At 46.9% G+C, this 27,567-nt stretch overlaps 1 protein-coding gene across 2 annotated transcripts in view; it reads right to left on the bottom strand.

Annotated features, from left to right (window-relative positions):
* The window catches only part of C5HXorf58 (chromosome 5 CXorf58 homolog), a 125,999-nt gene that overhangs the window by 60,329 nt on the left and 38,103 nt on the right, over positions 1-27,567 (bottom strand). For both annotated transcript variants that reach the window (XM_029603413.1, XM_029603414.1), the window contains exon 6: positions 16,865-16,996. In XM_029603413.1, the coding sequence (XP_029459273.1) occupies positions 16,865-16,996 (132 nt within the window). The remainder of the gene's footprint in view (positions 1-16,864; positions 16,997-27,567) is intronic.

The raw sequence follows: 27,567 nt of genomic DNA, 5'->3' as shown, positions 1-27,567 counted from the left end.
ATCTGCCTTGGACTTCTGCGCTTCCCGCTTGAGATGTTGCCTTTTTTGCGGGCTATTAAGGCCCTTCACATTTAAAGACCATAATTTAATGGACGTCATAGTATGAATCTAAACGTTCCCCTCTTGCACATCATACCCTGATTGTAGGCCTCCCTTTTCCACGGATCACCTTCCAAAGTGGTCCACCCTCTGCAGGCAGCACCCTCAATATAATATTCATTCCCTTCTGCAGAGAGAGCAATAAGATCACATTTGTGGTTAATTTTTGTGCATTCCTACGACAGTGACTTGTCCAGTCAATCCCCCTCTTACCCTCCCCCCTCCCCTGTAATACCTGACTGCTGCACAGAATCATACTAGTGACATTCCGTGTCGGCCTTGGGGGTAAAAATCGATCACGGAGCTCGCTCCCCCCCCATCCCGAGCCCGTTCCGCCCCGCCGCCCCCCCCCATCCCAATGCATATGATTCCATTTGGAACCAGCAACACAGAGTTCCTAGCTAGATTTCAACTTGTAGTATCTTTGCTCAGCGTCCTCACGAAGGTATCAACCTTTCCCTTTGTCCTGGTCGGAGTTGCTGTCCCCTGAATTACATCGGAGCCTTTTCCCTCCATTTCGGACCCTCTGCCAACGTGGGGTCTCCGTTGGTGCAGAAGATGGCTGGTCCTTGAATCTAGTAGTTTTCACTGGATGACCCGCTGATTTTAAAATGGCTGCTGCTTCCTCGATGTTCTTGGCTTTAGTGGTGGAGCCATCAATAGTGATGACAATGCCGAAAGGAAATAGCCAGCGATATCATATATTCTCCTTTCTAAGCACTGCGGTGATTTCTTTGAATTCCATTCGCTTCTTTAGCGTCAGGGGTGAGAGATCCGTGAAAATCTGTACCTGGTGGGATTCCCATTCCCACGCAGCTTGCTTCCTTGCAATTTGGTAAATTTGATCTTTCACGGGAAATCTAGTGAAGCATACTATTATGTCTCATGGTCTGCCAGCGATCTTAGGGCCGAGAGCTCTATGTGCACGCTCCAACTCCACCTGCAGATTAGAGTTCTGTCCACCATTATTATCGGTTCGATGTTGTAGGAGAAAAGCGCATAATCTCTGTATAGTTTTCTCACAGTCAGCATATACCTCTGTTTCTGGTATTCCCCTGAACCTCAAATTATTGCGCCTACTCCTGTTTTCCAAGTCCTCCAATTTAGCAAGCATATCTTCAGAATCCTGTGTAACTCTCTGTACTGAGGTGTGTAGGCCATCTAGTTTCTCAGACTGCGCATCTAAACGCATGTCGCAGTCATCCACACGTCTCCCTATATCCGCCATCTCTTCTTTTAATTGTTCAATGGAGGACAGAAGTTCCTTTTTATTATCTTTCATTTCTTTCCTAATATCTCCAAACCATCTGCGAAAATCATCTCTCGTGGAGAGATCTGGCACCGCCGCCATCGCTCCGCCTAAATCGCGCTCCCCTTCGGGTGCCTGCTCACGCGAATCCGAGGCTCCAATCGCGCTCTCAGGCCCTTCTTCCAGATCAGCGAGTTTAGAAAACGCAAATTGCTTGAAATCCGGTCCTTTTTTGCGCTGCGCCATCGCTGCGGGTCCCACTTGCAAGTTCAAGAGGTTTGAAAACTGTAGTTATATACTGAGAGGTGATCGCAGCGGGTATCGGGCTCGAGCTGCGCGGGAGCTCTAATTCAAGCGGCCATCTTGCTTCGTGGCGAGAGCGCCCCCCCGCAAAAATAATTTTTATTGACAGGAAGGTGATACACCGGTTCTGGACTACAATATAACAGAACTTGAGTAATGACTTGTGCACAGTACAAACAATATGCCAAACGAACAATACAACACCTGATCTTACCAATGATCACACTCCCTGGTGTAATTTTCCCCCCTTTTTGTTGCACCCCGTCTCCCTCCCCCCTTGAGCTTACTATACACACTTGCCATTCCAATTCCATCTTCTTATACATCTCCATTCACACCTCATACATTCCTCAAACAGCATCGCAGACATACCACTCCCCTTCCCCCTTAATCTACTCCCATCCCGGAACCTCAGTAAGACCAAGTAGATTTATACCCATTTGCGCTTAGTTCATTTTGTAAGTCTGGAGGGAACTGGGCATAACAAGCATTCCAGCAGGCACAGTACAATTTGTCCGGCGCTCGTTTACCGATACAAAAGTCCATATATTCCATCTGCAGCAGGGAGGCCATCCTGCTTAACCAAGCATCACCTGTCGGCTGTGCCCCTGGATCAGTCCAAATGGCCAAAATGCCCCTGGATCAGTCCAAATGCCATCAAGATCACCAAACGCTCAAACTTAGCTCTGGAACGGATACCTGGCAGTGGTCCCACTTGGTGATGGGTCAGTAAGAGTCGACCTGTAATAGTAAGGGCACCTCCAGTACTTTTATTAAGCACTGCAATGACATACTGCCAAAACAGCTGTACTTTTGGACATTCTAGTAGACGATGATAAAAATGGCCTTCGGTAGCTCCACACTTTCCACAAGAAGGGGAAGAAGTTAACTTCATTTGATATCTACGAACATCGTCACAATAGATAACATGGAGAATTTTATATTGTACCTCACGAAGACCTGCATCCGGCACTAGCTGATAATGGGCCTTGAAACAACTTTTCATAAAGTCTGAAGTGAGTGGTAAGCCCATCAGAGTCGACCATCGGGTCGCAAGAAGCTGCAAATGTCCATCTTGTCCTAGAAACTGTCCCAGCGATTTCCATCCAGTGATCGTGTTAGTTAGATGGGCAGTATCAAATACCTTGTTAGCAAAGGCTATTTCTTTTGTCAGCTCCTCTGCCGACCAATGAAGAGATTGGATATAGTGATGGGCTTGCAGATACGCATAAAATTATTTGTTAAGCAGTTGACATGTGCGGGCCAAGGTGGCAAAGTCCTGAATCACAGGGGAGTCCGGGTCCAACAAGTGGAACAAAAATACCACACCTCTGTCTTCCCAGTCTTGAAAAACAGCCCTGCTGTCTCTCCCTGGCATAAAACTTGCATTTCCCAAAAACGGCATAAGGAGGGATACCAATCCTCTCTGTCCCCACAGCCGTCGCAACCACCTCCAAGCTCGAATACATGGAAACAAAAGCACCCTGGAAAAAGCCAAGCGGCTGCGCACCCCGGGGGGCAACTGCAAAATGCTTAAAGGGGTCTCAGTTTGGGACATCTTAGTTAATATTCCATGTGCACAGTAAGAGTAAGTACCCGTGAGCCATTCACCCACAAAGCGAAGCTGGCATGCCACATTATAGAGTCGAAAGTTGGGCAGATTTAACCCCCCTTGTTCTCTAGGGCATTCCAAAACAGTATAGGGCAGGCGGGCTCACTTTCCCTTCCAAAGAAACTGTTGGAGGCCCTTTCACAACTGCTGTATGTCCGCAGCCCTTAGCCAGCAGGGGATCACATGCAATAAATATAAGAGCCGGGGCATGACCACCATTTTGATGAGAGCACCTCTACCAAACAGGGATAGGGGTAAGGATATCCAACTTTGCAGTTGCGCCCTAAGCTTTAGGATACACGGGGTAATATTTAATTCATACAGCCGTTCCAAATGGCGGGGGACCCAAATACCCAGATACTTTATCTTATCAGGTGCCCATTGAAAGAGGAAAGAGCCCTCCCAGGAGTCTGGCAGGTGAACATTTAAGGCCAAGGCTTCTGTCTTTCCATAGTTGATTTTGAGCCCTGCCACCAGATGAAATTTGTCAAAAAGAGTAATAATGATGGGTATACTAGTACGTGGTTTTCCCACAAACAAAAGAACGTCATCAGCAAATAAAGCTGTCTTTAGAGAGTAACCATCTACACTAATCCCAGAGAACCGCGGGTCCCCGCGCAGCCGAATAGCCAAAGGCTCTAAGGCCAGCACAAATAGAAGCGGGGACAGCGGGCACCCCTGTCGGACACCACAGTGTAGGGAAAAGGGTTCTGTGGGTTCCCCATTAAGTAAAATAGAGGCGCTAGGGTTACTGTAGAGGGCCTCTAGCCACTGAAGGAAGGCCCCCGAGAAACGCCTCAGGGCCCAAAACAAGTATTCCCACGATAGGGAGTCAAAAGCCTTTTCCGCATCAAAACTTAGGACTGGAGCCTCCGCTGTCGGCTGGTAACTGAGAACCGCCAATAACCTACGTATATTTCGTACTCCCTGCCGCCCCTTTACAAAACCCATCTGATCCTCTTGGATAAGGAGAGGGAGGAGCCCAGACAAGCGGGCCGCAAGCACCCCTGCCAAGATTTTAATATCAACATTCAGCAGGGAAATGGGCCTATAGGAATCCACCTCCAGAGGATCTTTTCCAGGCTTGGGGATAACAACAATGACAGAGCGATTAGTACCCTCAGCTATACGTTGGGTAGACAACAGGTCAGTATAATATTTTTGCAAAGGGGTCAGAACGGTATATTTCAGCACCTTGTAAAATTCTGAGCCTAACCCGTCCATCCCAGCAGCTTTACCCAATTTGAGCTTATGTATAACAGAGTAGATTTCCCCTTCTGTAATAGGCCTGTTAAGCGTCTGGGCTTGTTCCTCGATCAACGAGGGCCATGGGAGATCTTGGAATAGAGAGTCAGCCACACTGGCATCCATAACCTTAGGGTCATAAAGGGACTTAAAGTAATCCCGAAACCGACACTCTATGTCCGGTGGCGTGTTTAAGAGAACTCTCGCTCGATCCCAGATCCCCGTCACCGATGCCCACCGCCCTTTAGGCCGAATAAGATGGGTCATCAGCTTACTAGCCCTATTTCCATATTTATATAATTGATAACGATAATATCGGAGGGACTTGGAAGCTCTCTGGTGGAGCAAACCGTTAAGGGCTTCCCGAGCACGATCAACAGTCGCTTTAGTATTGACTGTCAGTGTAGTCATATGTTGCTTTTGAGCGTCTTTAAGAATGGCAGTTAATCTCAAAATTTCCGCATTACATTTTTTATTGCTCTTAGCGACATATGCTATAATGGCCCCCCCACATCACAGTCTTTCCTGCCTCCCACACTATCTCAGCACCAACATCAGGAGTAACATTACATTTTAAGTATTCTGTCCAACTATTCTGTAAATAAGTATGAAATGCTTTATCTAAATAAAGGTCAGGATGCATGCGCCAGGAGAATGGAGGCCGGGAACTAAGTCCGCAGCTCAGCGTCACCGTTACAGGTGCATGATCTGAAAGGGAGATAGTGCCAATACTAGCCTCCGTCACCTTCGGGAACCAGGACTCTGAAACCAGTAAGTAGTCCAGTCGTGAATAAGTCTGATGCGGGTTTGAATAGAATGTATAGTCAGATTCACCTGGGTGTAACACCCGCCATATATCCAATAACCGTAATCCATCGCATAAGAGGTTAACACCCTTGTGCTGATGCTGCGGATTAACCGGTTTAGAAGGTCGAATATCAAGTTGCTGATTGGCCACTATGTTAAAATCTCCACCAATCACCAGCCGACAGTCTTAGAACTCTGCCAAGCGACTCACCAGAGAGGCAGAGGAGTACACATTTGGAGCATATATATTACATAACACCATTTTCTGTGCATATAGTGTACCTACAACAATAATATACCTGCCCTCTGGGTCCTGATAGGCCTGCATGGGCTGGAAAGGCACATTTTTATGAACATGAATAGCCACCCCCTGTTGTCTCGAATTAAAGGAAGAATAAAAACAATGACCTACCCAGTCCCTCCTTAATTTAGCATGTTCATTATCATTAAGATGCGTTTCCTGTAGAAATACTACATGGGCATGCATACGTTTAAACATGGTAAATAACTTTTTCCGTTTGATCGGTGAATGAATACCATCTACATTCATGGATACCATTTTAACCTGCGCCATACCAGGTACCCAGATAAACAGAATAAACAGAGATATCGTTCCCATGGGACCTCTCAAGACCCCCCAGCCTGGGCCTTAGAGGATAAATTATCAAGTGTCGAGTCAGCCAGTAAAATAATAGCAGTTGCATTTGTATAGAGGTTCCCCCTCCCCCTTCCCCCCCACAAGCATCCACACATTCAAACCAACACTCAAATCACCCATCACAGCCATCCACACCAAACCCAATTTTCGTATCTCTCAACACCTTTGCTCCAAGAGGTATTGGTCCACCCCACCCCCGCAGAACACTGAGGTTTAGGGTGACCACCTCCAACCCCGCTCCCCCCTTAAACAATCAAAAAATATTTTCCCCAGTATACCACCAGAACTTCGTACTCCGATAGTTAAGCATTACCAATCAAGGAACAAAAACACATTAAGGTCCAAAGAGATGAGTTAGCCGTCTCCATGCTCAGGCAGGGCAACATCCACTTCAGGCTGATTGGCCATTCAAGGAGCCTGTATATAACTGTCAGGAAAAGAGAAAAAAAATAAGGCCCCTCCGGCAGCCCCTACATTCTCTCATGTAGCCACTCATGCGCTTCCTTATTGCTTCTATTGAACCAAAACAAACATCCAGAACGGAAAGCTGAAACTGTAGATATGCATGCTTCACTCCTCCTCGATCCTTGGAAGAGTCTTGATGAATCCGTCGGCGGCTTCCTTAGTGGTAAAATAAAGAACTTTATTGTTGTGATGAACACATAACTTTGCAGGATACAACAGCACAAACCGAATGCCTCTTTTATGAAGCGCTGTACAGGCCGGTGACAGCAGTTTTCGCTGAGCTGCACTGCTGGCAGAGAAGTCATTAAACAGCAAAATGCGATTATTTTGGTATTCCACCAATGCCTTCTGACGGAAGGCTCTCATCAATTGTGTTTTATGTTTCCAATGCAAAATACGCGCCATCACATTTATTTTATTTATTTATTTAAAAATATTTCTATACCGTCTTTACAAACAGTGTTTAATCAAAACGGTTTACAAATATCAAATAAAAGGGATAAAAACTAATAAAAACTAAAGTAAAGGTTACTTAAAGATAACTTAGTTATAGAAGATATAAAAAATTACAAAAATTATTCATTAACATAAAATAAATTGAAATAAAATAGGTAATTTAAACAGATCAGAAAGCAAGTGAAAAGAATCGGGATCAGGTGCCAAAACTGGGAATATGATGCATTATTTGGTGGGTGGTATATGAAATGCAATTTGAAATAAATGTGTTTTTAAAGATCTGTCTGCACATCTGTCTGCACCCTCCCGGGGAGGGCCTATTCGATGAATTCGCTCACACTGCAGGCGTTCACCCTCCAGATTTAGCGCAACCTGTTCCGGGAGCCACTTCTCAATAAAATTCCATAATTCCCCATCCTTTAATTGTTCCGGGAGGCCTATAATTTTCAAATTATTCCTGCGTCCACGGTCCTCCTGCGCCTCCATCCGAGTGATCAAGTCTTGCTGCTGGCCCTGCAGGACCCTCACCTGACGCTCCAATTCAGACACTCTATCACCAAGATCTGAAATAGTTGTTTCAGCGACATCCAACTCTCTGGACTGGTTTTCCACGATGCCCTTTATGTCCTCCAAAGAGGTCTGAAGCTTGATGAGTCTTCCATCTAGGGCCTCCGTGACACGCTGTGATATTTGTTTAAGGGCCTCCTCCATAAAGGAGGTTGTCACAGTTTCACTCGTCGGTACTGCAGCCATCTTAGGTATCCCCACACGTGGTCGGTGAGTGCTGCGATCCCCTACACAATGGCCACTGCGGTTTTGCATACCCCGTAACGGTCTGCTGATAAATTATTGTCGCGCAGGGGAGTCAGCGAACAGGGATCTGTAAAGACAGTCAATATGACCTTGCAGCTCCAAATCTCAGAAAATCAGTCCACCGCCGTTTCCAGCACACCCACGGATGTTTGAAGAACCAGAGCAATATCCCTCGCTCACTCGAGGCGTCACGCTGCCTCCGGGGCTGATGGTCCCCGTAGTGAGGGTCTCAGCACTGATCAAAAAGATAAAATGGCAGGTCTTTATCGGGAACAGGAGGAGCCAAGGTCAAAGTTCCCCAGAGTCAGGCAGCAACCTCTCACGGCACCAAATTGTAAAAAAAACATGGCCGCCGTCATTTTGCAGCGCTCCCGCAGGTATCTAGCAATCTGGAGGGGTAGCACTCGTGTATACCCGACGCTGACGGTCACTACAGAGAAGACTGCAGAGCATTTAAAAACGGCCAATTTTGCTGGATGGTGGGGGGACACAAATCTGGGTTCCTTAGCACTGAGCTTCAGCACCATGTGGCTGCAAAATTAAAAGAGAAAAAGAAGAGAAAAAAAAAAAACCCACAGGGCCGCCGCCATTTTACAGCGCTGCCATGGTTAGAGAAAAGTCCGGGGAGGTATCCTACATGTGCACCCTCTGCGTCCCGGTGTCTCCGGGGCTTGCAGTCCCTGCAGAAAGGCTACCGAGAAAGAGAAAAGAAACGGCGGATTTACCTGGGAGTAGAGGCGATTTTTAGTGAGTAGGGGAGCGGGGCCACGGAGCTCTACCCAGTTGCTTCCATCTCCCTTGACGTCATAGCCGGAAGTCCAAAACTTATTCTTTACAAAATATTTTCAAAATAAAGATCATAATTTCTGTGGGCAAAAGATACAAGTTTTTCCCGATGTTTCCCGTGCAACTCAGGCAAGAAGGAAACAATTCTTGTCTTTGAAGCAACTGGCCCTAGAGATAGGAGCTAGTTTTTTCTTAAAATTTCCTTGCAAGTGCCAGATATTGTTTCAAAACAATAAGTTTGTCTTTTTGGACCCCTCGTACTTGAAACATTTCCTAAGGGATAAGTCTCAGAGTAGTTGGTAATTGTTGGGGATAGGGTTGTAACAGTAATAAATGACGCACTGCTGACTTGAGATCTCCTTCTTCTCCTAGATGTGTGCTAGATAATTGTTGAAATTGTGGTTAAAATGAAAATTCTGATATGTATAATTTCTGGATATTCCTGATTATATCATTTCTTTGTAAATGTTATAATTTAATAAATAATAAATTAAAAAAAAAAACAAAAACTGAATAAAATGAGGTTTGTAATGCTTCTTGGCAGAGTGCACCATAAATCCTGCACCATCTCTTCAGGAAATACTGGCATCCTGGGGGGTCTCCCCCTACAATATCTACCTGTTGCAGTTGGACACTGCAGGCGAGGTAGTGGACCCTTGGGCCGGCCCACCTAGGATGACAGGGTAGGCCGGGAGGCGGAGCCACAGGCTGGCGGTGTTCACCCGGGAACCAGGAGCCCCCCAGGAGGAGCCCGTAGGGTCCTGGAACCTTGGGACTTGGGGAATATGCTCAAAGTCCAGTGGCAGGTAAAGCCTAGGCTGAGAGTGTAGTATAGGAAGTCCAAAAGTATAAGGCAGTCCGTGGGCCAGCTGATGACAGGGCAGCGGGCGGCAGCGGGAGCTGTAACTAACCGGACACTGAGGCAGGGTCTGTAGAATGCAGGAACTGGAGCAGGCTGAAGACTGGAATGGAATCTGTAGCAGGCTGTGGACTGAAGCAGGCTGTAGACTGGAACGGAGTCTGTAGCAGGCTGTGGACTGAAGCAGGTTGTAGACTGGAATGGAGTCTGTAGCAGGCTGTGGACGGAAGCAGGTTGTAGACTGGAATGGAGTCTGTAGCAGGCTGTGGACGGAAGCAGGCTGTAGACTGGAGCAGGCTGTAGCGAAGTCGGGAACGGACCAAGGTCAGAGGCAGGCGGCAGGCTGAAGCGAAGTCGGGAATGAACCAAGGTCAGAGGCAGGCGGCAGGCTAAAGCGAAGTCAAAAGGCAGTCCAAAGGGTAAGTCAGGAATGAGGAACAGACGAAGCGCAACTCAGAACTACTAGACAGTAGTGAACCTCGTTGCAAGGCGAGGAGAAGGAGTCCGGACGCCGGTTATATCGGGCTTAGGGCGTGGCGTCATCAGCACAGGCGGGGCCAGACTTCCGGGAGCTGTGCGCACAAAGTGGGCGTCCTCGCGTGTGCGCGAGGCAGCGGGGAGACGGGCAAGCAATGGCGGCCGCCACGTGGAGCTAGCAGAGCTGCCGGAGTCCCAGCCACGCGGAACGCGGCGTTTCCAGCAGCGGAGGTAGGCACTGTTCAGAGCTAGCGAAGGGGAAGCGGCAGAGACCGCAACACTACCACTGGGAAGAGGTTCTCCTAAATTAAATCTGCTGCCAAAGGGCAATTTCTTCCCTACTTAACACCCAATGGATAATACTAGGAGAAGAGTACCCTCACCAATGAAATCTGAAATACCATTATCACCAGCATTTTCCAAACTTTCAGGCCAGCTGTGCTGATCTGCTTTGGGAGATCACCACAGCCAGCCTGAAAATGTATTGACCAGTTTATCTGACCAATGAGAACATAAGAAATTGCCATGCTGGATCAGACCAAGGGCCCATCAAGCCCAGCATCCTGTTTCCAACAGAGGCCAAACCAGGCCACAAGAACCTGGCAATTACCCAAACACCAAGAAGATCCCATGCTACTGATGCAATTAATAGCAGTGGCCATTCCCCAAGTAAACCTGATCAATAGCCATTAATGGACTTCTCCTCCAAGAACATATGCAAACCTTTTTTGAACCCAGCTACACTAACTGCACTAACCTCATCCTCTGGCAACAAATTCCAGAGCTTTATTGTGCGTTGAGTGAAAAAGAATTTTCTCCGATTAGTCTTAAATGTGCTACTTGCTAACTTCATGGAATGCCCCCTAGTCCTTCTATTATTCGAAAGTGTAAATACCGATTCACATCTACTTGTTCAAGACCTCGCATGATCTTAAAAACCTCTATCATATCCCCCCTCAGCCGTCTCTTCTCCAAGCTGAACAGCCCTAACCTCTTCAGCCTTTCCTCATAGGGGAGCTGTTCCATCCACTTTATCATTTTGGTTGCCCTTCTCTGTACCTTCTCCATCGCAACTATATCTTTTTGAGATGCGGTGACCAGAATTGTACACATGGCTAAAAAGTAAGATGAAAGAGGCTATTTTAGACAAAAAAAAATCCTTCAAAAATTGTAAGAAGGATCCATCTGAAGAAAATAGGAAAAAGCGTAAGCATTGTCAAGTTAAGTGTAAAACACTGATAAGACAGGCGAAGAGAGAATTTGAAATGAAGTTGGCCATAGAGGCAAAAACTCATAATAAAAACTTTTTAAAATATATCCGAACAAAGAAACCTGAGAGGGAGTCGGTTGGACCTTTAGATGACTGAGTGGTTAAAGGGGCTCTTAGGGAAGATAAGGCCATTGCAAAAAGACTAAATGAATTCTTTGCTTCCGTGTTTACTAATGAGGATGTTGGGGAGATACCAGTTCCGGAGATGGTTTTCAGGGGTAATGAGTCAGACGAACTGAACGAAATCACTGTGCACCTGGAAGATGTAGTAGGCCAGATTGACAAACTAAAGAGTAGGAAATCACCTGGACCAGATGGTATGCATCCTAGGATACTAAAGGAACTCAAAAATGAAATTTCTGATCTATTAGTTAAAATTTGTAACCTATCATTAAAATCAAAAAAAGCCTGACTTCAGTGCTGGGAAAAATAGTGGAAACTATTCTCAAGGTCAAAATTATAGAGCATATAGAAAGACATGGTTTAATGGAACACAGTCAACATGGATTTACCCAAGGGAAGTCTTGCCTAACAAATCTGCTTCATTTTTTTGAAGGGGTTAATAAATATGTGGATAAAGGATAACCAGTAGATGTATTGTATTTGGGTTTTCAGAAGGCGTTTGACAAAGTCCCTCATGAGAGGCTTCTAAGAAAACTAAAAAGTCATGGGATAGGAGGCGATGTCCTTTCGTGGCTTACAAACTGGTTAAAAGACAGGAAACAGAGAGTAGGATTAAATGGTCAATTTTCTCAGTGGAAAAGGGTAAACAGCGGAGTGCCTCAGGGATCTGTACTTGGACCGGTGCTTTTCAATATATATATAAATGATCTGGAAAGGAATATGATGAGTGAGGTTATCAAATTGCAGATGATACAAAATTATTCAGAGTAGTTAAATCACAAGCGGATTGTGATACATTACAGGAGGACCTTGCAAGACTGGAAGATTGGGCATCCAAATGGCAAATGAAATTTAATGTGGACAAGTGCAAGGTGTTGCATATAGGGAAAAACAACCCTTGCCGTAGTTACAAGATGTTAGGTTCAATATTAGGAGCTATCACCCAGGAAAAAGATCTAGGCATCATAGTGGATATTGCTTTAAAATTGTCAGTTCAGTGTGCTGCAGCAGTCAAAAAAGCAAACAGAATGTTAGGAATTATTAGGAAGGGAATGGTTAATAAAACGGAAAATGTTATACTGCCTCTATATCGCTCCATGGTGAGACCGCACCTTGAATACTGTGTACAATTCTGGTCGCCGCATCTCAAAAAAGATATAGTTGCAATGGAGAAGGTACAGAGTAGGGCAACCAAAATGATAAAGGGGATGGAACAGCTCCCCTATGAGGAAAGGCTGAAGAGGTTAGGGCTGTTCAGCTTGGAGAAGAGACGGCAGAGGGGGGATATGATAGAGGTCTTGAATGAGTAGAATGAGTAGATGTGAAATCGGTTATTTATACTTTCGAATAATAGAAGGACTAGGGGGCATTCCATGAAGTTAGCAAGTAGCACATTTAAGACTAATCAGAGAAAATTCTTTTTCACTCAATGCACAATAGTGTCTCGGAAGATTTCATTCATGGTATTTTGAAACACCGCTGGGGCGCTGCAGAGCCCAAATGGCATCACTAGGTACTCGTAGTGGCCGTCTCTGGTATCGAAGGCCGTTTACCATTCGTCCCCCTCCTTAATACAAATCAGGTTGTAGGCTCCCCGGAGGTCCAGTTTGGTAAAGATTTTAGCGCCTTGAAGGCGATCAAACAGCTCGGAGATTAGGGGCAATGGATACCGGTCCTTGATGGTTATGGCATTCAGGCACCGGTAGTCGATACAAGGGCAAAGTGTTCCATCCTTTTTCCCTATGAAGAAGAAACCAGCCCCCGCCGGGGATGTCGATTTGCGGATGAATCCCCTATCCAGATTTTCCTTGATGTAGCGAGACATGGCTTGAGTCTCCGAGGGCGAAAGGGCATAGGTGCGTCCCCGAGGGGGTTCTGTGCCGGGAAGAAGTTTAATGGCACAGTCAAATGGTCGGTGAGGCGGGAGTGTCTCGGCCATCCGCTTGGAAAAAACATTAGTGTAAGTAGCATAGGGCGTCAGCAGGCCTTGGAGGCTCGCGAAGACAGTTGAGTATTGCACTGGAACTACCGGTTGGAGGCAAGTGTCATGACAAGTCGGCCCCCATTGGGTTAGCTGTAAGTTTCTCCAATTGAATTGGGGACAATGTTTTTGAAGCCATGGGAGTCCCAGGACGATGGGGTGTATGGAACGTTCCAGGATGTGGAAAGAAATCCACTCGACGTGAAGAAGCCCAGCCCGAAGTTGGACGGCTTCTGTGAGATGTGTCACCCGCCCCGGGAGTGGCTTGCCCTGGATGGACAAAAGGACCAATGGAGCCTGGGCGCGAAGGTGTGAGATTTTTAAGTGAACCACTAACTCCTCATGATAAAGTTGCCCCTGGCTCCTGAGTCCACCAGGGCTAAAGTATGGAATTCGCGGTCCCCAGATGTCAGTGCGACTGGTAGGGTTAGTGGAGGTGCAGGTGATGTTAGGCCCAGGAAGAGTCCTCCTTCAGGTCCTAGGCCCGGGAGTTTCCCAGCCACACCGGGCATGCGGCTAATTGGTGACCCGCTGCGCCGCAGTAGAGGCAGTATCCGTCTTTTATTCGCCTTTGATGCTCCTGAGTGGAGAGCCTCCCTCGGCCCAGTTGCATGGGTTCTTCGGCCGGTGCTTGGAAGACTCCAGATTCACCTTTAGGAGAAGGTGAGCGTTGAGGGCGTCTAGAGGAGGTCAAGGTTTTCTTGGCCATCTGGGCCTTTTGATGGCGTCTATCAATACGCCCCACCAAGTCGATGAGGGCGTTTAAGGACCTAGGTAGCTCCCGACCTGCGAGTTCGTATTTGATTCTTGGACTGAGTCCCTGTAGGAAGATGGTTCGTAAGCAGTCTGGGCCCCAGCCGAGCTCTGAAGAAAGGGTCCAGAACTCAATGGCAAACTCAGAAAGCATTCTTGAACCCTGGCGCAGTTGGAGAAGCTTGGGCCCGGTAGATACCTCCTGAGTGGGGTCACTAAAGCTCATTCGGAAAAGCTCCCAGAACTTTTTCAAATTACTCAGTATGGGGTCATCCCGTTCCCACAGGGGGGAAGCCCATTCTAGGGCCTTCCCTTCGAGGAGAGAGAGAATGAAGGTTGTCTTAGTAGCGTCGTTGGGAAAGAGGGTCGGCTGCAGGCAAAAGTGCATATTGCACTGGTTGATGAAACCCCTACAAGACCGGGGTTCCCTGGAAAAGCGTGGTGTAGGCAGGCGAATCACCGAGCGGACCCTGGGAGCCATAGCCGGCGATGGCAAGGTAGGATTCATGGGCCCTAACACCTCGAAGCGTTGATTCAGATTCTCCACTGCGGAGACAAGGGCGTCCAGGGTTTTTTGCTGGTCCATCATACATTGCGCAATTCTGGGAATGGCCTGGCGGGCAGACACCTCTGCCGGGTTCATGGACTTGGCAATTTGTTATGACCTAGAGAGATGTGAACCCTTGGACCGAGGGGGAGTTGGTACTACCTGAGGAGACAACTCCTCGGGTTCCCCCGTCGGGTGGCGAGGCGGAGTCGAAGCAGGAGCTAGCCGGTTCTTCGCCGCTGGAAGCCCACGGTCCCCCCGGGAAGAGCCCGTAGGGACCCGGGCTGCTTGTACTTAGGAGGGCCCTCGAAGGTGGAAGGTCCATCAAAGGAGTCCGAGGTCGAGTACCAGAGAGTTGTCATTCGCCGGTCCAAAGTCACATGCCAGAGAATCACCACTTGCCAGTCCGAAGTCACACGCCAGAGAATCAATCAAGAGGAAGCAGGAACCCAAGGCACCAGGAGACTCACTGAAGCAAGCAGACTAGTTGCCAAGTCAAGGAGTGAGTGGAGGAAGTCTCCTTATATACTTCCCTGTGCCTAGCCCATCAGGAGCAGGTGAAGACAATTTAGAGGACGAGGCCCCTTTAAATCCTCAGAGGAGGCGTGGCCTCACGCCTAAGGACAGGGCGGCCATCTTGTTCCCGGGGATGTCTGCCGAGTTGCCTGATGCCGCAAGGGGAGGCCTGGGGCGCCTCCCCCGCCGGCAATTTCCGCGGAGACCCGCGCCGAGGAGCGGGGATGAGGAGAGGCGGACTCCAGCGGCCTCCCCAACCCTGCCGCGGTGGCCCTGTCGCCGCGAATCTAGGTAGGGGATTGCAGTCGCGGCCGCCCATGGCCGAAAGGTACAACACTCTTTCCTAAAAAAAAAAAAAATTTTTTTTTCACAATTCTCTTTGATAGAGTATATTAAAGATTTCAAAAATATATACTTAATTGTATAGTCTTAAAAAACATATAGATATAAAGACAAATATTTCGAAAAAATAATAAAGGAGGTGATATTTGGTAGAATTAAAATTTTAATTCAACTACAGCATTGCTCCCCACTTAGATGGCAGGGGGATAAGAGGAAATGGATTAAGACGACGAGTGCCCCGACTTCCATGGTCTAGGATACTGTTATGCGGACATAAGGGAAAAGGCACAGGACTGCTTATATGGCCAACTCCTAAAGGAAATGAAGAAAGCGTGCATGGGGGTAACTTGCTGGTGTGGTAGTTACTACCCTTAACCAATAAACCTTGATACTTTTGATGAAATTCCAACATTGCTCTCTCTCTGCTTCAACAGCAGGGGAAAGGGAGAATTGGATTTAGACAGCAACCAACAAGAGCTGCGACTTTTACGGTCTGCAGAACTGATGAACATGGGGGTAACCAGTACAGAGCAGCACTTACTACCCTTAACAGAAGGCATGAGATTACTACTCTTAACCAATAAGTCTTGATGATTTTGATGGAACTGCAACATTGCTCTCTGCTTTGAAGGAAGGGGGTGGGGGCTGAAAGGAAAGAGAAATTTGTATTCAGAGACAACCAACATGAGCCATGCCTTTTTTACAGTCTGGAGTACTGATGCTCAGAAATTAATGAAAAAATACAGGACTGCTTCTATGGCCAAGTCCTTAAGCAAAGCACATTAAGCAAAATGCAAAACTGACTGATACATGGGGTAACCTGCACGGTGCGGCAGATACTACCATGGGAAACTTGCTGGGCAGACTGGATGAACCATTGGTCCTTTTCTGCCGTCATTTCTATGTTTCTATCTCATGATTTTTATATGGATTCTCACTCAACAGAGTGACAATTCACAAAGGGCAGTCAGAAGCTAGGAAAAGGAGCAATTTAGCACCAAAACTCTGAACTTAGAACCTGCAGAAGTGATGATTTAAGCTGGAAGAGGATAAAACTCAGGCGTACCACAAGAAAGTATTTCTTCACCGAAAGGATAGTGGATACCAGGAGCAACCTTGGAGGTCATGGGGCAAGAATAACAGAAGTCAAGAAAGCATGAGGCAAACCTAGAGGATCCTTAATTGTGAAGAAGCAAGGGTTCAGTCAGAAATCAATGGAGAATAAGCAGACGAGATGGGCCTTGTGGTTGTTCTGTGGTTCAGTGAGAATTGTGACAGAAGTTTAACAGCGAATACAGTTTATGACATAATCATTTGGAACACTATTTGTGTAATACATTGTGGATTTTCTTTTGCTCCCAATTCAAGCATCCCCATCAGCAATGCTGTTACATGTTTCCCATACCATAAGATGAATATCATTAGCTCCTGAGTGGCAAGGCACATTGCAGGGCAAATCTAATAACCAGGGAAAATATCTGAAAACAGTTACAGATTTCTTACTTTCATATAATCCTTCATAGTTGCGACATCTATTATATCTGTTATTTTGTATTTCAGGTGCTGAACTTCATCACGTATCATTTGATGATAATAAGTCCTGTATCCCATCAATCTGCAAGCATCGACTGCTGCCTACAACAAAGTGGAAATGCAGTTATAATAGCATATTTACTTAGCATGCCTACAAAAATTTACTAAAAAAAATATACACAAAGTAGAGGCATGTATAACCCTGATAATGTCAGTATCAAATCTCCTATTTCTCTTTCTTACAGAAACAGAATAAAAACTCCAGGTGGATCCACTTAAGGATTCAGTTAACTTTTTAATCCATGTAACTAGATATGATAAGTACTCATCTGTAATTGGTGCTCTTCATAGGAGCCAACTTTTCAAACTGACTGGGTGGGGGCTAAATTCAACAAAAAATCACCCCTCCCTGGACGCAGGGAAGGAGTTTGTTTAATATTGGGTTTGCTCAATCACCCATAAAGCTGGCACCTATGTATTAGTATTTCGCCTGCTATGCAGCCTTATCCTACCTTCTTGTCTCCTGCATTGATGCCTCCCCACCAGCAGAGGCCCTCAGTAAGCCTTACCTCTCACCCTGCCAAACTCTTCCTCACTGCCCTTGCCATGCCTCAGCCTCAGTCCTATGTAAACCAGTCTTGCCTGTTTCTCCTTGTCTTCTCGTGGTGTCTCATTTGGCTCCTTGACCTGACCCTCATTCTTTCCTTGCTGTGTAGCCTTCGGGCTTTCTAGCTTAGTTTCTTGCCATGCCTTGTGGCCTACGGGCCTTCTAGCACCTAATCTTGTAGCCTTTGGGCCCTCTTGCCCTATAGTTTTGTCTAGCCTTGTGGCCTTTGGGTCTTCTAGTTTCTCGCCTTGTGGCCCTCGGGTCTATCCTGCCTTGTTTCCTATCTTGAAGCCATCTGGCCTATTCTCTCTTGTATCCTGCCTTGGGGCCTTTCGGCCTATTCTGTCTATTCCTAGCATTGCTGCCTTTGGGATTCTGTGTTCTTTGTTCAGTGTTTCCCTTGTCTGCCTTCTCTAATTCTTGCCCTAATCTGCCTTGTTGGTCTTGTCTTATCTGTTCCAGTATCCTGTCCAGTCCTGCCTGTACCACATCTTGTCCTTGCCTTATCTGTATTGTCTAGTTCCAGGTCCTGCTTAGTATCCAGCCTTGCCTTGTCCTGCCTACAAACTTTGTCTTCAGCCTGCCTTGCCTGTCCAAGCCTTGTTTGTCCAGCCTTGACATGCCTAGTCATGTTCCACTATGATGTACCTCCATCTCAGAGACTTACTGGTCCCTAGAACTCAAAGGCTTAACCTGCGGGAAGGGAACTGGCTAGGCTGAAGACCGGCCCTTGTGTTCCCCCAAGTCCTGCCTTGCAATCCCATGCCGCTCCCATATGGGCTTCCTGGACTCTGGAACCCCTGACACTATGGTACTCAATAGCCACAGTACTGGGTAACATAACTTGTTATGCGACCAATCAGGGAATTTTCTCTCAAGTCTTAGAATTTAAAAGAAGATTTTGTACCACTAGGCAGTGTTACAGCCACTGGAATCCAACTTCTGCAATTTTTTTTAGGACAGAACTTAAAAAAAGGGAACAACTCACATACAGATCAGGGTGGTAGGTATTCAGATGTTATGTTCCAAGAGCAATTGTAGACAAATAATTCCCTGTGGGTTGAGCCTTTGAGTTCCAGGGGCCAGCAGGACAGGCAAGGGTCCCACAGAGTGTATAGAGAGAGAATGTCCAGAGCAAGGTCAAGGTCTGGACAGGCTGCAGTGAGACAATTACCAGGAGCTAGCTGGAGGTTGAGGCAGGGGGCAAGTGGGGTATAGACAGAGTTCATAGCTGAGGTCAGTGGCAGGCAAGAGGGAGATCTGGGTCCAAAGCAGAGATAAGTGCTGAGTAGACTGAAGAAGGACTGGGATGATGGGAAGCAAAGGACAAAGCAAGCTAGACTGGGCAAGGCAAGCTGGACAAGGCAGGCTGGACAAGGCAGGCTGGACAAAGCAGGACAAGGCAGGCTGGACAAGGCAGGGCAGGCTGAGCAAGGCAGACAGGAATCAAAGCAGGAGCAAATGCATTGCATCTGAGCTGGGAGATCTGTTGCTGAGGAAATCCTGCGTGGCATGATTGAGCCTTTTATATCCAACCACGTGACGTCATCGCTGAGCGCTGGCAGCCAGGTTTCCCGCCATGGGGACTTCATAAGGTGTCATGCCATGTGCGTGCACCTAGGGAAACTCAGGGAGCTGTGTGCCTGCCTCTTTGGAGGCCTTTAGCATCCTGGGGTGAGAGCTGCCGGTCACAAGATAACCTTGCGACAAATGTTACAGTTCACTCCCTGTGATACTCTTGGAGCAGTCTAAGACAGGAGAAGGTCAGAGAACAGACCAGGCTGGAGTCTGTTCTGCTTTTCAACAGTTTAATTACAAAAAGTTCAGCAAGACAGAATCAAAATGGCTGCTTACCTCAACAGACTGACAATGCAAGAACATTTTTTCCAAAAGAGCACAGCACTCCATTACAGCTTCTTTCTTAAGAACATAAGAACATAAGAAATTGCCATGCTGGGACAGACCAAGGGTCCATCAAGCCCAGCATCCTGTTTCCAACAGAGGCCAAAAACCAGGCCACAAGAACCTGGCAATTACCCAAACACTAAGAAGAACCCATGCTACTGATGCAATTAATAGCAGTGGCTATTCCCTAAGTATAATTGATTAATAGCCATTAATGGACTTCTCCTCCAAGAACTTATCCAAACCTTTTTTGAACCCAGCTACACTAACTGCACTAACTACCTTCTCTGGCAACAAATTCCAGAGCTTTATTGTGCGTTGAGTGAAAAAGAATTTTCTCCGATTAGTCTTAAATGTGTTACTTGCTAACTTCATGGAATGCCCCCTAGTCCTTCTATTATTCGAAAGTGTAAATAACCGAGTCACATCTACTCGTTCAAGACCTCTCATGACCATAAAGACCTCTATCATATCCCCCCTCAGCCGTCTCTTCTCCAAAGCTGAACAGCCCTAACCTCTTCAGCCTTTCTTCATAGGGGAGCTGTTCCATCCCCTTTATCATTTTGGTTGCCCTTCTCTGTACCTTCTCCATCGCAACTATATCTTTTTTGAGATGCGGCGACCAGAATTGTACACAGTATTCAAGGTGCGGTCTCACCATGGAGCGATACAGAGGCATTATGACATTTTCCGTTCTATTAACCATTCCCTTCCTAATAATTCTTAACATTCTATTTGCTTTTTTGACTGCTGCAGCACACTGAGCCGACGATTTTAAAGTATTATCCACTATGATGCCTAGATCTTTTTCCTGGGTGGTAGCTCCTAATATGGAACTTAACATCGTGTAACTACAGCAAGGGTTATTTTTCCCTATGTGCAACACCTTGCACTTGTCCACATTAAATTTCATCTGCCATTTGGATGCCCAATCTTCCAGTCTTGCAAGGTCCTCCTGTAATGTATCACAGTCTGCCTGTGATTTAACTACTCTGAATAATTTTGTATCATCCGCAAATTTGATAACCTCACTCATCGTATTCCTTTCCAGATCATTTATATATATATATTGAAAAGCACCGGTCCCAATACAGATCCCTGAGGTACTCCACTGTTTACCCTTTTCCACTGAGAATATTGACCATTTAATCCTACTCTCAGTTTCCTGTCTTTTAACCAGTTTGTAATCCACGAAAGGACATCGCTTCCTATCCCATGACTTTTTAGTTTTCGTAGAAGCCTCTCATGAGGGACTTTGTCAAACGCCTTCTGAAAATCCAAATACACTACATCTACCGGTTCACCTTTATCCACATGTTTATTAACCCCTTCAAAAAAATGAAGCAGATTTGTTAGGCAAGACTTCCCTTGGGTAAATCCATGTTGACTATGTCCCATTAAATCATGTCTTTCTATATGCTCTACAATTTTGATCTTGAGAATAGTTTCCACTATTTTTCCCGGCACTGAAGTCAGGCTCACTGGTCTATAATTACCCGGATCGCCCCTGGAGCCTTTTTTAAATATTGGGGTTACATTGGCCACCCTCCAGTCTTCAGGTACAATGGATGATTTTAATGATAGGTTACAGATTTTAACTAATAGATCAGAAATTTCATTTTTTAGTTCCTTCAGAACCCTAGGATGCATACCATCCGGTCCAGGTGATTTGCTACTCTTTAGTTTGTCAATCTGGCCTACTACATCTTCCAGGTTCACAGTGATTTCGTTCAGTTCGTCTGAGTCATCACCCCTGAAAACCATCTCCGGAACTGGTATCTCCCCAACATCCTCATTAGTAAACACGGAGGCAAAGAATTCATTTAGTCTTTTTGCAATGGTCTTATCTTCCCTAAGAGCCCCTTTAACCCCTCTGTCATCTAATGGTCCAACCTACTCCCTCACAGGTTTCTTGCTTTGGATATATTTTTAAAAGTTTTTATTATGAGTTTTTTGCCTCTATGGCCAACTTCATTTCAAATTCTCTCTTCGCCTGTCTTATCAATGTTTTACACTTACCTTGACAATGCTTATGTTTTATCCTATTTTCTTCAGATGGATCCTTCTTCCAATTTTTAAAGGATGTTTTTTTGGCTAAAATAGCCTCTTTCACCTCACTCTTCTTCCTGGGGCCTATCTAACTCTCTCAGGGCCTCACCTTTGTATCCCTCACCTCAGGGAAACACCCCCAACCGAGGATCCCTTTCCTGTCTGTCTTAAGGTGGACCGGGCCAGATAGCTGGAGCCGGTCCGTTAAGGCAGTCATATACTCTATCACATTCCCTCCCCCTCAACTCAATCTTCCTTAGTTGAGCATCTGCCTGTACAAGGGAGACTTCTCTAGAAAAAAAGTCTGCATTTATATTCGCCTTCCCTGCTCTGTGTTGGACTTTAAAGTCAAATGGTTGGAGTGCCAGAAACCACCTCATTACTCGTCCATTTGACTCTTTATTCCGAACGACCCAGACAAGGGGTTGGTGATCTGTTACCAGTGTGAACTGGCGGCCCAGTAGGTAATAACGAAAAGCCTCCAAGGCCCATTTGACAGCTAAGGCCTCTTTCTCTATCGTTGAGTAGCGCCTTTCTCGGGGTAGTAGCTTCCTGCTAATGAAGGCTACTGAGTGTTCTTCGTCTCCTTTCTCTTGTGTGAGGATGGCTCCTAGCCCCACCTCTGATGCGTCTGTCTGTACTATAAAGGGCTTGGTAAAGTCCGGACTTAGTAGAACAGGTTCCGAGCATATGTCTTTCTTTAAACCCTGGAAGGCTTCCTCCATCTCTGCAGACATCTAACCTTCTCTGGGGCTTTCTTTTGTAATAGGCATGTGAGGGGCTCCGCTTTTTCTGAAAAGTTTGGTATGAACCATCGATAGTAACCAATGAGGCCTAAAAAGGCTCTCACCTTACGCTTTGTCTGGGGGACTGGGACTCGAGTAATTGCTTCTATTTTCTGTGTCTGTGGGTGGACTTTCCCTCTCCCAGATATTGTACTTCTTGACCCCCTAATTTACATTTCTTGGGGTTGGCTGTCAATCCAGCCTTTCGTAGACTTGTAAGTACGGCCTGTAATTGCCTTAGGTGTGTCTCCCAGTCTCCACTGTAAATGACAATGTCATCAAGATAGGCCGCTGCATAACCCTGATGTGGGCATAGTAAGTGGTCCACCAAGCGTTGGAAGGTAGCTGGAGTCCCTTGAAGTCCGAACGGCAGGACCGTAAACTGGAAATGTCCCTTCAGTGTTGAAAAAGCTGTCTTCTCCTTCGCAGTTGGCGCCAGGGGAACTTGCCAGTACCCCTTTGTCAAATCAAGCGTGGAGATAAACTGGGCAGTTCCCAAGCGTTCAATAATTTCATCCATGCGGGGCATCGGGTATGCATCCAGCTTTGAAGCCTCATTGACCTTCCGGAAGTCAATACGGAACCGGATACTACCATCCGGTTTAGATACCATTACAATAGGCGAGGACCAGTCACTATTGGATTCCTCTATTACTCCAAGTCGAAGCATTTCTTTCACCTCAGCTTCTACCACCTGCCTCCTGGCTTCAGGAATCCGGTAGGGCCGTTGTTTAACTATTACTCCTGGGGTTGTAATAATATCTGACAAGCTAAGTGAGTTCTCCCAGGCATAGTCAGGAAGACATCTTTATTCCGAGTCACTAGTTTATCCAGGTCCACTTTCTGCGTTGTGGAAAGTTGGTCCCCATATGGGATCATCTGGGGCTCGGAAGTTTGTGAAACGTCTGGACCAAAGTCTTCTTGGACCAGACTGCAAGTCGGAGCAACCCATTTTTTTTAGTAGATTCACGAGGAAGATCTCGGCCTTCTTCCGTCTGTCAGGTTGGGCCACTTTATAGTCCACTGGGCCCATCTTCTCCAGCACCTCATATGGACCTTGCCAACGGGACAGCAATTTATTTTCCGACGTCGATAGTAGCACTAGTATGCAGTCTCCTGGCTGGAAGACCCTAGGAACAGCGGACTGGTTATATTGCTGGGCTTGGGTAGCCTGGGCCTTTTCCAGGCATAGTCGGGCAGCCTCTCCTGCCCTCCCCAGTCGGTCCTGCATCTGGATCACATTGTCGGCCAAATTCCGTCCAGAATTGGGTTCCTCCTCCCAGGTCTCTCGTATTACATCCAGGATTCCCCGTGGTCTTCTACTTTGAAATGTCTGTATGCTAATGCCAGAAGTCTGCGATCGCTTCCAGGCAATAGGAAGTCTTCTGAGCGTTCAGGGATGTAGGCCCTTGAGGAGCGAGTACCGGATCCCGAATTAGCAATCTGAAAACAAGAGGAGAGAGTGGGGCCCCCGAGGAGCTGGTACACCTGGTAAGTTCGAGGAGGCATAGCAGCGGAGAATGAAGTGGGCCGAGATGATCCCTGCAATCAATCCCTTGCTAACTCAATTCGTAAGCGTAAGCAAAGACCTTTTATGTTGAAAGTGGATGACGTCACTATGGGGGGACGCCCCCAAGGTTCGCACCCTTGCTGGTACAAACTTCGAGCACGCGCATGTGCACGTGCCCTACGTCATCAGGAACATGGCAGATCCGCAGCGTCAGGCCAGCCCGGGGACTCCGGGAAGAAAGGCGAGGAGAAGCCATGGCAGCAACTGTCCATCAGACCCGAAGGGAGTCACCTCAGAGGTAGAGAGGGTGAAGCGAGGGCACGAGCAGACAAGAACGCAACAGTACCCCCCTTCAAAGGGTGATTTCCTCTTCGGGTACCAGTTTCTCAAGGATGCGCAAGGTGGAACTGTAGAAGCATCTCTATCCAAGAAGTAGGTCTGAGGCTCCCAAACGATGAATTGGGGCTGAAGCCTTTCCAAACAGAAGGCAAGGCAACTCAACCTCTGAACAAACATCCAGAATCTCTAATCTTGAGTTCAACTTCGTAGATACACACGATGACAGGTGGATGTTGAGATATTTGCAGAGTGTATGATGACATCAGCAGCAATGAAATGAGCTGCTGTGGACGTCACTGAAGTTTCAGTGGAAGTGGTGATGTAGAAAAATGTCCAAAGTCCACTTCTGGGTACTTCTTCCGCAGAAAGCTGGAAGAAAGATGATGGCAATACCAGCAAAACGATCAGGCTGATGGATGGAGATATCTTCATCTTCGGAATCAACAGTGCTGTAACCTCCAGCACGACTTCCGAGTGAACCAAATGTAAGGGCTGGTAACTTAGAGATATCTTCTTTTTCGGAATCAACAGTGCCATAGGCTTCAGGGCACGACTTCCGAGTAAACCAATCGTAAAAGCTGGTGGCTAGAGATATCTTCTTCTTTGGAACTGATGGTAGCACCAGCAGACAAACAGGCTGGTAGTTAGAGATATCTTCTTTTTCGGAATTAACAGTGCTGTAGTCCTTCAGCACGACTTCCGAGTAAATTGTTCGTAGCAGATATCTCAAAATAGAAGTCCAAGAAGATAGTGAAGATGTAGAGTGCCATCTAGCTATGGCGAACATAGCAACCGCTATGAATAGCAACAGGCAATAGTAGAACTGCTGGGGATGTTGATAAGATCCTCAAAAGAAGTGGTGGTGTAAAGAATCGTCCAAAGCAGACTTCAAGTTGTGATGCAATAATGGATCTTCAAATTTGCTGAATGGACCCCTCAGGTCTTCCACAATTCAACTGAGAATAAAGTTGCCTCCTGCCCCTGAGTTCTTCAGGGCAGAGGTCTGAACCGTCACTGGTTCAGGGGTCACACAAACTGGATGAGAGAGTGGAGGAGATATCGCTGTAGAGCCCAAGAACAGTCCTCCTATGGGACTCAGGCTTGCCCGTTTTCCGGACGAATAGTGCAAGCAGAAATATCATGGCCTGGCTGACCACAGTACATGCACAGGCCATTTTTCCTCCGAAATCTTCTCTCTTTAGAGATCAAGTGACCCTGGCCAGATTCCTTCGATTTATGTTTTTTTTCTCCACAGCAGGAAATGCTGGGCCCATACGTAGTGTAGGAGCACTGGTCTGTTTCAATCCAGGTAACACCTTAGGCCGGAGTTCTTTCACCTTGTCTCGGAGCCGCCGGTCAATTCGAGTAGCTAAGGCTATCAATTCTTCCAGCGAGTCAGGTGTCTGACGAGCAGCCAGCTCGTCCTTCACGCGGGTAGGCCTCTGCAAAAGAGTGTCTTCAGACATCTGGGGTCCCAACAGAGTTCCGCTGCAAGAGTTTTAAATTCTATGGCAAATTCAGCCAGGGATCTGTTGCCTTGCTTCAAGTCCACTAAAGCAACCCGGCAACAGATATACGAGCAGGGTCATCAAAGCCGGATTTAAACAAGTCCATAAATCCTTCTATGTCCTGCAAGATAGGGTCCTTGCGTTCCCACAAGGTAGATGCCCACGACAAGGCTCCCCCATCCAAATATGACAGAATGTAGCTGGTCTTAGAGAGGCCTGTGGGAAACAATGAAGGTTGTAAAGTGAAATGCAAGCTGCACTGGTTCAAGAAGCCCCGAGTCTTCTGGAGTTCTCCGGAGAATCGAATAGGCACTGCCAGTGGAACAGCTGTTTTTAAAGTTACCTCCTGTAACTGACCTTCTGGTGTAGAAACTGAGCCTTGTATCTTCTGGATGTGAAGCTGATGAAAGTCTGCAGTAAGTTTCTCCAAGGTTTCTTGCTGTTCTGAGATCCATTGAGCCAGGCCTGGAATAGCCTGCAAGGCAGAAAGATGAACCGGGTCCATAGGCTACTGACATCCAATACTTAGTTGGGTTCCCAGGAGTACTGCTTTTCCAATTTCTTTTCTTTACAGCCAATTTCACTAGAGTTAATGGCTTCCCATACTTTTAAGCCGGATTCACTGGAGTTAGCAATCTGTTAGCGATCACCCTGCCAGGAGGGCGGAGCTAGCAATCTGTTACGCTTTACTCCTCAAGAAGGGAGGAGTTAGCAATCTGTTGTCGATCACACCACCAGGAGGGTGGAGTTAGCAATGTTAGACTCCGTAGGCGGAGTTAGCAATCTGTTAGAGTTTCTGCTAGGAGTTGGCAGTCTGTTAGGGTACGCTCCTCCCAAAGGAAGGAGCTAGCAATCCTGTTGAGCTATGCTCCCCCAGAGGAGAGGAGCTAGCAATCTGTTAGTGACTCCGCTAGGGTTAGCAATCTGTTATAGGTTAGGACTGCAGAGTAGCAATCTGTTGTAGGAGCTGTTATGGAGTTGCTCCCCAGAGGGGAGAGGACAGCAACAGCTGAGAGTAGAATGCAAGGTAGCAGTATGATGTACTCAGCTCTTGAAGAGGGAGAGATGAGCACTCTAATGTAGAATGGTGAATCCTTGGGCCAATGGCAGATGACAGCGCCCCCAGGAGGACATCATGAGAGGGGCCACCGACTAGGCTGGAGTATGGAGATAGACAAAGATAGTTCTTTATTAGACAGGTAGTAGAACCACCAGAGGTGGCAGTAGTGAGCTGATATGCCCGGCAGGGCTGAAGTCCTTCAGATCCTGGAACTGCTATCTCCGGGTTTTGCTGAGCTGTAGAGAGAGACTCATAGATAGTGAGTAGACAGGGTATGCTGGATACATAAGCAGACTGAAATAGAAACTCACAATGTTCACATCTGCGATCACTTCCAGGCAATAGGGAATCTTCTGAGCGTTCAGGGATGTAGGCCCTCGAGGAGCGAGTACCGGATCCCGTATTAGCAATCTGAAAACAAGAGGAGAGAGCGGGGCCCCCGAGGAGTGGGTACCCCTGGTAAGTTCGAGGAGGCAGAGCAGTGGAGAATGAAGCGGGTCGAGATGATCCCCGCAATCAATCCCTTGCTAACTCGATTCGTAAGTGTAAGCAAAGACCTTTTATGTTGGAAGTGGATGACATCACTACGGGGGGACGCCCCCGAGGTTCGCGCCCTTGCTGGTACAAACTTCGGAGTGCGCACCCTACGTCATCAGGAACATGGCGGATCTGCAGTGTCAGGCCAGCCCAGGGACTCGGGGAAGAAAGGCGAGGAGAAACCGCAGCAGCAACTGTCCATCAGACCCAAAGAGAGTCGCCTCAGAAGTAGAGAGAGTGGAGTGAGGGCAAGAGCAGGCACGAACGCAACTCAAAGGCAGAAATGAAGTTCCTTTCTTGGAAATTTTTATTTTTAATAGCAGTTACATCTGCATTTTTCCAGCTCGCACACATGGACGCAACGATTTTCCAA

The sequence above is a fragment of the Rhinatrema bivittatum genome, chromosome 5 (genome assembly GCF_901001135.1).
Source record: "Rhinatrema bivittatum chromosome 5, aRhiBiv1.1, whole genome shotgun sequence".
NCBI lineage: Eukaryota > Metazoa > Chordata > Amphibia > Gymnophiona > Rhinatrematidae > Rhinatrema > Rhinatrema bivittatum.
The sequence above is the reverse complement of the archived record's forward strand: the minus strand, read 5'-3'. Positions and strand labels throughout refer to the sequence as shown.